Consider the following 11,117-nt stretch of genomic DNA (forward strand, 5'->3'; position numbering starts at 1 on the left):
GTGATTTTTTAAGAGAACCTAGGAGGTGTGTATATGTTTAAGAATATGTCTTGGATATGAATATTAAATTAATGACCCATTCACAGTTTTGCTGTGCAGTTGTATTTGTTTGATTTGGCTTAATGAAACAGATTATCATCTGTGTACATGTAATTCACATTTGCATGAGAAAATCCATGAAGAGGATTTTCTTTTCTCGAAGACAAGATAAAAACAAGCTGGGGCTTTACCACTAATTACTCAATTAAATGCTGACCAGATGTGTTTCATACTGAGCAGTGATTTGCTCTAGTGAGTCAGGACCGGTCCGCGACTCCGCCTACATCGAAATATTTGTACATCAGATGTCGGGCTTGTCTTTCAATTTGAGAAAATGTATTTTGTTGAGTCAGGAACCTGCTCTTACGCATGCAAGGGGAGAAAAAAAACACATTTTAAAAAGTTTTTATATACATAGAAAGGATGAGAAGCTCTTCTGTTAAGGTTTAGTTTTTTTCTATTCCTTCACTATTTGGGGCTGGAAGTCATGTTTGACAGCCTTGGTAAGAGCTTCAGCGTACTCAGGGTAACGTCCAGTCATCTACACAAGAAAAAAAGATAACAGTTGAAAGGATTTCACATCAGAAGATAGATCCACATCGGGCCAAGACTTTGACTTTCAGACATTTGCAATACTACCAGCAAACAAAAATAACTTCTCAAAAAGAAGCTGTTTGAGGTCATCCACTTATAGTTTGTTTACCTTGAAACTCCATTTGTCACAAATTTGCCGGTTCAGGTTGAGATCCATTTCTACTACCAGTAGTCCATCACGAGTTCTCGAAAGGCCCGGGGTGCGGCTTCCGTTAGGAGCAGCCACATAACTGGATCCATAGAAGTGGCCAAAGTCATGGTGAGCTGCAGACACCACCAAATGTGATATATGCTATGAATGTAGCCTATTTATTTACACAAGAGAAGCTACAAGGTCATACAATTTGCTAACACTAAGAAGTCAAAGTCAGCATGCATCTACAACATGTGTAGAAACAATACAATTGTCTTATTATTCTTTTCCTTTTGGCTTGTTCCATCAATCATACTGTTGCTCACAAATAATTCACTCCTCCGCAGTTACTACTCTTTTCCCCATTACTTCATTGTGTAGTTCATCAATTTGATTCCTCTATAGTCAATCCCACAACTCTTCACATCAACGTTTACTCCATACCTCTACTATCTTCTCACCCGCTAGAATTCTGTTGAACTTCCTGGTCAAAAACTCGACAGCCACCACTCCTAGATGCTTCCATATTTCCGCAGGACTGACTCATCAGCAACAACTCTTTCCATTTTTCCATCATCTTTAGTGCTTTTCTAACTGCCACCACCTGGTCCAACACAATTTGCTCCTCTTCATCCTCTCTCATTTTTCTAACTTATCAACTCCTCAAAGTCATCTTAAATTCAAAATCTCCCTTGTGGTTTATCACGGAACCGTGAAATAATAATAATTGTAATTTGAACTAGTAAACATTTTTAAGTTTGACTGTGCTGCAAAGTGGTTCAAATGTCTTGGTGAAGTCGTTCGAACGTATTGATAAGATCCATAGTGGTAAAAACGGTGCTATTTCCCCATAATGCCATGGCACGAGGCACAATCACTCATGGCGGTCACAGGTGAACAGGAGGCTCACCGACAGTGAAAATTAAGTACATAAACATTGTTTATTCAACAACATAATTGCACACGCGCAAGTCAATATCCCTGTGGCATTATGGGATAAATGTAATGTTTTTTTAACATTTAGCCTACATTTGACCAATATATAAAAAAAAGATATATATATATTTTTTTAAAGAGCTCAGTATTGTTCATTCGGTAATGTCATCATCATTGGTCTTTTTTTTTTCTTTTTTGTATGTGCGTGCGTGCGTGTGTGCGTGCGAGTGTGTGAATATTCGTTAGTCCACCAAAAACCTATTAAAAAAAAATCCCATACCGTTCACCTAAACTGAACACCGCCGTCAGGAGACCCGAGGAAGGACCAAAGAAAACAAAGGAAAGTGAAATCCAGCACCGACCAGACACCACCCACCGGGCCACCAACCAGAGTTCTTCACCAACCCCAGAAACATCTAAATTCCAACAAATCCAAAAAATCAGGTAGACCTCAAGAGACCAAAGGAGAGACTGAGGAAAGGAAGCAAGGACAAACGAAGCAGAGTGAGATCCACAGACACCAGCCTCCACCGATTCAATGACCTGAGGAAGAAGCAGATTGTGTCTGAGTTTCGATAGATGCTGGTGTGGTGGATCTGGCATGCATGAAAATCTCCACCAAAGAGGGGAGCCGTCGACCCCTGCCAGGACAGAGCAAGCGCAACACCTCAGGGACCCCCAGGCCGCGGCAGCGCCAAAGGACGACCCCTGGGCCCCGCCAGGGCCACCGGCCGGAGAGCAAACCCAGGAGCAGGAGCGCCCCCCACCCCAACACGGCCCGCGCCCCCAACCCAACACAGCAGGACGGGGCACTGCAGGCCCGCCAGGCACCCCACCGGTCCACAGCCCCCGCTCCCCCCACAACCCCCCGCCCCACATCCATCCCAGCCATCCACCCCAACCCAGCCCCAGCCGCCCCCAGGCCCCCAAGCCCCCAGACACCCCCCCACAGTTGTGTGGTGCATTAAAATTGGAGGGGAGTTGTAGGGTGAAGACGGTGTTTCCACCCTACCCCCCCCCCCCCCAAGTGTGTTATGTGCTCTATATGTCTATAAAAGTGTATTGTGCAAACCTAGTGCAGTGAGTTAAGAGGAGCGACCAGCGGGGCCCCCCCCAACCGGGCGGGGGCAGGAGGCGCACCCGCCCACCAAACCCCCATCCACCCCACCGGGACCCCGGCGGGCATATGGGACCAGCCTGGCGAGGCGATAGGGCTCGCCCCCCGGATACTGGGGGCCGCCCGAGGTGCCAGGACGCCCACCGGAGCGGGGCGGGCACAACACCAAACCCACCCAGCCCCCGGAGCGCCGAGACCCGGGCCACGGATGGAGCCCCCGGCCCAGGGGAGGGGAAGGAAGGCGTACAGGGGAGGGGTAAGGGAGGGGGGAAGGGGACGACAAGAAGGGCAAGGGGCAGCGGCAGGGCCGCAGAGAGAGGGGGAGAGGAGGAGGAAGGGTGACGAGGGAGAAGGGACAGGGAGGCGGAGGACGGGCGGGGAGAGGCGAGGAGGGAGAGGCAGCAAGAGGGAGGAAGGGGGAGGGGAGAGTGAACCACGGGGCACCCCGGCGGCCCACAGGCCCCGAACCGTGTCGCCGGGCCCAGAGCGACGGACCGCCCCGGAGCGGCGCCGCGCCCCGGACACCAGTTGACAGTTCCACACTTCGGTAGTTTATACATCCCTTAATTGGGAGGAAAAAGCTAAGTCCTATCAAATGACCTTGGGATTGTATTTGTGCCATGAGTAACTTTGAAGATAAAAACCTCTCTTTAGAATTTGGACTTCATTATTAGGTTGAGCAAGCAATATTAACAGTACATTAAAATATCCTACCTTTTTGCCCATCACCAGATGTAAATTCACTTTTGAAATGCTCCTGTGTGAACAAAAAGGTGTACAATTAATCACCGACAAACTAACAAGAATATGAAATTAATCATATCAAATACAAAAGTAAAACGTTAACTTACCGTCCCAACCCGATTGATTGCGCAGGTAAAACAATGATTCGCTATGGCTGCGTTCCTGGCCTCAATTGGCCACATGGGCTCACTAGAGAAAAAAAAGAAAGAGCAAAAATGTATTCATGCATGCATGCATCATTCACCTGCACTCTCAGTCTCTGAACCCATGGGAAACCCAACACAAAACCCTTGTGTAAAAGTAGATAGTTAAAAAAGATAAATACAATACATAACCTCACTCCTGAAACATTACAGTCAATTTTCTAGAATATGCCACCTTGAAGCAACATTTTAAACTAATAATAATAATAATAATAACAATGATAGCCAGCCAATGCTGAGCTAATTAAGTGTTGCCTCAGTAAAGCTTGATTGACGAGCTCGCCGGCTAATGTTTACCTGTTGCTAGGTTGGGATTGTAACACAAGACAGAACAAGGGAAATGATGATCAATACTTTGATAATAATGGCAAAACAATTTATTCACAAATGTAGATTTATTAAATGTCGACCTTTGTTTTTGATTTATTGTAAGGAAATTGAAGAGTTTGGAAGGACATTGCGGAGGGTGAAGACGGAGCAAGCCTTGTCCAATTTAATAACTTTAAAAGTTTACTGTCAGATTAGACCTTTTTTTTTTGAGTGTTTTCTTGTTCTTGTGTCTTGTTTGACAGCACCGTTTATGTGCTCAGTTTGAATTGGATGTTGAAGTGTGAATTAATAAAAAAAAAAGGGGGGGGGGGTATGTGGATAAAAAAATTTTTTATCTGTTGCTTCTCCGTGTCATCAAAGAGTCCAAAGACTGCTTAAAATACAACTTTCTATTTTATTACGCAGTGAAAGCTCTTGACATAAAAAAGAAAAGGGTATAAAATCCATAAAACACGGGCACAAGCTTACGGTACATAAGAATTCTGCCAAAGTGGTCAAAATCCTGTATGCTCTTCCGGGCCAACACCTGTCTGCTTCCTGTTTCCTCCTGCTAATATAGTTAAAGGTGACAGCACCTCTTAGCGGACAACATGGGTAACACAATCAAGCAATCACATCAACTCATTGACATATTTGACTCCTATAATAATAATAATTATTATTATTATTATTAGTAGTAGTAGTATATTTGTTAATTATATATTCATAATTTATATTACTGCTGAAAAATATTTGCTAGTAGAAATTAATTATGAGGTTGATAACCGCTGCAGTATGTCCGGTTAGAACATAGATTGTCCAGGTGAGGCAATGATCAGACCAGCTTATCTATTTCTGTTGTTTAATTGTGGGGAGGGGATTGGGGTTTAATTGTGTGGTTTCTGAAAAGCAAATACAATACAATACAAATTAAAAAGGAGCAATTGCATGGCTATAATACAATGCTACTTAGCTGCGCTACTTAGTGATACATAAGTCCAAAATAGAACAAGTACTATTAACTTAAATGAATATATGAGTTAGAATTACTGAGAACGTTACATTAAGGTACCTACCCGCGAATGCACGCACACATTGAGAAATGGGGATTTGTAGCAAAGCTTGAACATATAGCGACCTACTTCGTCTGTCTGTCGGTTAACGTAGGTCTTAACCAGCAGCATAGGTGGCCAAGAACGTGCCCAACTATAATTGAAATGGTGCCAATAAACTGACAAACAGAGGGCACTGCAACCTCACAAACAGTTCAACCTGGCCTTTTTAACAGCTGCTGTATTTTTAGAAATCAAAAAATCCTCTTCTTAAAGTAAAGTTGTCCACCAGCGCTTACCTTAAGGCACCAACAGTAGCGGAAGGGTTGAAGATGATCTCAGCTCCATTCATGCTGTACATGAACCAGTTAAGGGGGTGATGGCGCCCATAGCAGATATTGATGGCTATCTTCCCGAATTGTGTGTGGAACACTGTGTGGCCAGTGTCACCTTCCATATAATATGTCGACTGAGAGCAAAGAAAAAAGTCAGCTACTGCAAAAATCTACAGTCAATCGGGGGATCTAAAAGAAAAGCCACCCTGACCTCGTTAAAGTCTCCAATTCTGGGGATGTGATTCTTCCTGCTCTTCCCCAGCACATTTCCAGAATTGGATATCACCACCGCTGTGTTCCACAGAGTGTCGTGCATCTCGTCCCGCTCCAAAATTGGTGACACAATCACCATGTTGTATTTTTTGGCCAACTAGCGGAAGAATCACAATATCATTCATGATGATTATACACTAAACTTGGGATGACAAACTGGTGGTCCACACTTGGAGCTGCCTCTTGACAAACATGTCTACTAGCGTCAATTTCTGACTGACTAATTGATTGATGAATCAAATCAGAAGTCCCAATAATTTTGTCCCGCTATGTGAGATATCTGTTCGGTCACCTTCTGGCAGAAGCGTGTGGTAATTCCATTCTCGGCAGATTCTGCAAATTCCGTCCACGGTTCTTTCTCACGGGTGCAGAAAGCAAATGGCATGGCTGCATTCAGCAACATGCAGATCAGTCCAAAAGAAAAAAAAATACAAAATCTATGCACAAAATCATGGTCTCACTTACTCCACGTTTCCTGAAAGCAGATAATGTTCACACCACACATGGCCGCCACTTCGACTAGTTGACCAACCCGGTTGTGCATAGCGTTGACCTGTTAGCAAGGACCAGTGTTGCGTTAATTCAGTGAAATGTGTGTTCCGATTCTTGCCATTTGCTCCCTGACCTGGTCCAGGACGGGCACATCTGTGGGCAGAACAATGCGGTGCTGAATAAGTCCCACTCGGATCCTTCTGGGAAGCCTCAGCTGTTCTTCAGGAGCCTCAAAACTGAAACCTTTCAACTCAAAGTCACCTTGCCGTGCAGCCTCCAGGGCACCTGATGGGAGGTCTAGTGTCCTACAGGCAGAGGCGTACTTTGCTATTAGGCAAGGCAAGCAATTGCTTGGGGCCCCTTGGCCAGCAGGGGCCCCCAGAGGGCCAACAAATTTGACACAAACCGCATATCCCTCACATTAGCAGTACAGCAATGACAATTGACCGTCTTGAATTCCATGTCAGGTGGGTTTTTTTTCTTTAAAAAAAACTTTGTCATGAATAGTTGTAAAGCTTTTTTATAAAAAATAAAAAAAAAGACCAGTAAAGTTTTTTTAAGCAACCATGTAGTAAGGTGTCTAAAAAAATAAATAATAATAATAAAAATAAAAGACCACGTATAGGCATGGTTTAAGCACCATAAGCTTAAGGCATGTTTTTTTTTTTTTTTTTTTTTACGTGTATACATGTAAATATGTATAGTAAGGCGGGTTTTTTAAAGCGGCCATGTGATTAGTAATTTAATTTTCTTGTTTTCTGACTCACTTATAAGGATTCTTACTACAAGTGAAACAAACTAAAACAAAACAAAACAATTAATGGCGATTGTTTATTGAAGATGCAGATGTGTAATTTTAAAATGACGTACTATGTATACTTCGAATGGCCGCCGGGGCGCCCAATCCTCCAGGAGAAAGTTGCTACGCCACCGCCTATAGGATGTTGACGACATTCCGCATTGGAACTTACTATGCTACTGTAGCATAGTTGGGCTCTTTATGAAAGCTGCAATATTGCAGTGCTTATATTAATTTGGGTTAAGAATGTGTGCACATATTCCAACATTGATTATTGTTAAAGTTGTTTATAGGCTATTAAGCAGAAGTGGGTAATAATGAGTTGCATTTACTTGAGTAACTTAAAAAAAAGTACTTCTAAGAGTAGTTTTACCACACAATACTTTTTACTTTTACTTGAATAGATGTGTGAAGAAGAAACGCTACTCTCACTCCGCTATAACCACAATAATCATACATTCGATTTACCGAATGTTTATGCCATATGGCGCACTTAAAAGTCTGACATTTTCTCAATAATCAACGCGCCTTTTGCTTTTGTGTGTACCGACTTCCAAAACCTGTAAATGTTGTGCGACTTCTTCTCCGCTTGACCGACTGTGTGGGAGCATTTCCGCGGACACGTTGCTTTTATACAAGAAATACGGCCCTGGTTGAGGACTGACAGGCATGATGAGAACCCGAAAGAGTCAACTGAAAGATGACAGCTTGGTACTTTCGCTTTAAGAAACTGCCGCCTATGGTGATTAGACATTGAGGCAGCGCAGAGCGAGTTACGCCACAATTTGTGATTGGATTGTGCATGCTTGGGCTAACTTGTTATTATTTTTATTTTATCATTTGAAGATGCCAGAATTTGCACATAATTTTATATTTTTGTCTGTCTGATGACATTGTTTAAAGAAAAAGAACAACATACTTTAATTTCAAACAGTTACTCAGTACTTAGTAGTTATCAAACACTGAAATATTATATTGTGTTTGTATAATTTGTGTAATTTATACTGCTTAAAAATGTATTCGTATTTGACTTTTTTTAGTACAGTACATTTGATACACTCAGAGAAAAGCCCGACCCGACTTCTATAAAAGGATACATACGTATATGTCTGTCCCAAAGATGTTCCCATCCTTACTTATGCCCAAATCCTACTTAAAAAGTCCGAATATTTTTTTGTAAGCTACCCCTCACGTCACCGTTTCTCCTCTCTCTCGTCTCCGCCGTTGCCTGATGATGGCAATGTTGGGAGGTGCATGGCTCCCGTCCATAAAATCAAAAATAATGTGACTTTTGATATTATTAGAGTATTTGTTACTCATATTAAATGGCGCACAAATGTGAACAATGCGTGCGCTATATGAGCTCAAGCAGCGCCGCAGCGGGGGGTTTTTTTTTCGTTTTTTTTTTTTTTCGGGTTCACTTGTCTGCCTAAGTCCCATGAGATATCCAGGGGATAAATAAATAAAGTTTTTTTTTTTTAAAGGAGCAAGAACTGCTGGTCAGTGTGTGATTGACGTTTCACTCCCTCTCGCTATTTGTCAATGCTGCGGAACCAAAAGGACGACGACGTGGTATGTCCAGTGACGTAACACCATGCTGAGAGGCCCCGGTGCCAAAAAATAAATTGCCCCCTCCCCACAATTTTCCCCCCATACACCACCCACACAGAGGAGGACACTAGATTGTGTTAATGGCCTGGACTCAAAACACGTCTATCACATCTCTTCCAATAGCTTAACGTCATGTTTTTTTTGTCTTTTCTTTTTTGCGCGCAGCAGATCTCTCTCTCTCTCTCTCTCTCTCTCTCTCTCTCTCTCTCTCTCTCTCTCTCTCTCTCTCTCTCTCTCTCTCTCTCTCTCTCTCTCTCTCTCTCTCTCTCTCTCTCTCCCTCTCTCTCCTTCTCCCTCTCTCTTCCTCTCCCTCTCCCCCTCCCTCCCTCCCCCTCTCTCTTTCTTTGTCTCTCTTTGTCTCTCTCTCTCTCTCTCTCTCTCTCTCTCTCTTGGCCCCTGCCGCTGTCACTGGGCCCCGCTGCGACGCACCGTCGATATTTACAGCACTGGGTATTTGACATTGTGCTACAAGACGAGCAAAAATTTGTCGTGACCTTCGTCGTGATGGTCGTGAATCGTCCCAGACAACAGGCGACCAATCGTTGACCAATCGTTGAACGTGTCACGCATGTCAAGACACCTCAAAATCGTTCACGACATGCCCCGTTTGTCCGCGACACGTCGGTCGGGCCAAAATCGGGCTATTTTCTTGTAGTCTGACCAAGGCATTACTTTTACTTGAGTAATGTTATTTTGAAGTAACTCTACTCTTTCCCGAGTACAATCTTTTTACTACTCTACCCAACTCTGCTATTAAGTCAGATGATATCAGATTGCCAATACAACATCAGTTACAAGTGTTTACAGACAACCTGAGCCAATACTGAAATAGAGTATACTGGAATGATTAGCAATAGTGCTAACAGCTAAGCTTCACTATATGAATACACTGTGCAGAACCTTCGTGTTTGCCTTGTGCAAAACAAGCTGTTTAGTCTAGCACAAAAGGGTAAAGATCACCCTGTGGCACAATGATCAAACGAAGCAAAGTCCTCCTCACTCATCCGAATCAGTAACTGACCACAAACAGAAGAGGCAAAAGATTGCAAAAGTAAATGAGACTATTTCAACTCACTTGGTCTCCTTGCCAAACAAGATGCGTTTGACCTCTTTCAGCTCCGCTTTTGGAATGTACGTCTCCAGAGTTGACTCCAGCGATTCAAACTGGCCTGCAGACATGTTTGCAGATTGTTCAGGTTTTCGGGACGCAGCACTGCAAAAACTGTGTTTCTTCTAGTTTTTGTATCATCGTCAGCGCTACGTCACACTGACACGCCTCTTGCCACTGCTGTTTGCTAAAGTTGCTCATTAACTGACTTGGAAAGGTCATGAGCAGTAACAATCGAATGATTGAAACAAAACAAAACAGAATTGCTCATGTAAAGTTTAAACACCAGGGCCTGGTTGTTCAAAACTCGGTTATGTCTTTAATCACTGGTTACGTAGATTTGTTACCGACCGTTAACATTAACGGCACTAGTATCTTGTTGTTCAAAACTCTGTTAACTTTAACCGGCTGTTAACCTAGGGACCGCCGCTAACTTTTTAACAGTGTGGTTAACTCTGGCAAGAAAAAGAGAGTCTATCGAGGGATTGGCTTTGACATTGGTGATTATTTTGAAGAGCAGTAATACAATGCCAAGTCTCATGCTGAGTCAAAAGAGAAAGAATAAAAATTTGTTTTTTAAGACAAGTTCTAAAAATGGACAGGATTGCCCAACATTTAGTGGGAGGTGATTCCAAAGAGAGGTTATCTGTAATGTTTCTTGTTTGCTTTCACCTCAATAATCAAACAGACAACACTGTGAATAGCGGCTAATTATTACGTTAAATTTAAATTTAATATAATAATATTTTGTTATTCATTTTAATTTAAAACAGTAATTGCAAATATTAGTAATCATTACAAGTATTATATGAAAAAATACACAGATATTATACGTATGTATATACAAAAACAAGACAAATAAAAGCAATTCTATCAAAAATATTACACACAAAATACAAATCAGTCAGAAATACAATTACGTTAGACAAAAAAAACTGGACAAAAATATGAGAAACAAAATCAAACGAAAACATGCAATATTCTATGCTACAAAAATATTACACAAAATATTCACTAAAAATACACAGTAGAAAAAATAAATTATAATGAATTACAAAATAATTATTATTTCACAAAAACTTGCTTTAATCATTGATTGAATTACGTTTGTTTGGTTGGTCGTTTGGATAGTATCGATTCCTTTCGCCGACCGGGAAGTAAACAAAAAAAGGAATTGTGGGATTAACTGTGCTAACCAGTGCCGTAAACGGCACGGTTAACTAACAGCGTGACTGACCATGTTTTGAACAACGCATATTTAAGGGTCGGTTAGTTAACGGTGGGTTAATAATTTAACCGGCGCTTAGGGGTTAAACAGTGGTTAAAATAACCAAGAAAGCCCAGTAAGAATTATTGAGATTTTTGTTATTAC

At 42.2% G+C, this 11,117-nt stretch overlaps 1 protein-coding gene across 1 annotated transcript; it reads right to left on the reverse strand.

Moving 5' to 3' along the window:
- Nucleotides 1-86: 86 nt before the first annotated feature.
- Nucleotides 87-9,874, reverse strand: upb1 (ureidopropionase, beta). The gene is made up of 10 exons (XM_086076176.1): nucleotides 9,713-9,874; nucleotides 6,361-6,532; nucleotides 6,201-6,288; nucleotides 6,028-6,122; nucleotides 5,674-5,832; nucleotides 5,427-5,596; nucleotides 3,671-3,752; nucleotides 3,534-3,576; nucleotides 743-897; nucleotides 87-580 (listed from the first exon to the last, which is right to left on the reverse strand). The coding sequence occupies exons 1-10, from the start codon at nucleotides 9,814-9,816 to the stop codon at nucleotides 497-499; spliced, it is 1,152 nt and encodes a 383-aa protein (XP_085932302.1). The 5' UTR covers nucleotides 9,817-9,874; the 3' UTR covers nucleotides 87-496.
- Nucleotides 9,875-11,117: the final 1,243 nt, after the last annotated feature.

The sequence above is a fragment of the Leptonotus elevatus genome, chromosome 5 (genome assembly GCF_054856555.1).
Source record: "Leptonotus elevatus isolate MCC_2025b chromosome 5, RoL_Lele_1.0, whole genome shotgun sequence".
Taxonomy (NCBI): Eukaryota; Metazoa; Chordata; class Actinopteri; order Syngnathiformes; family Syngnathidae; genus Leptonotus; species Leptonotus elevatus.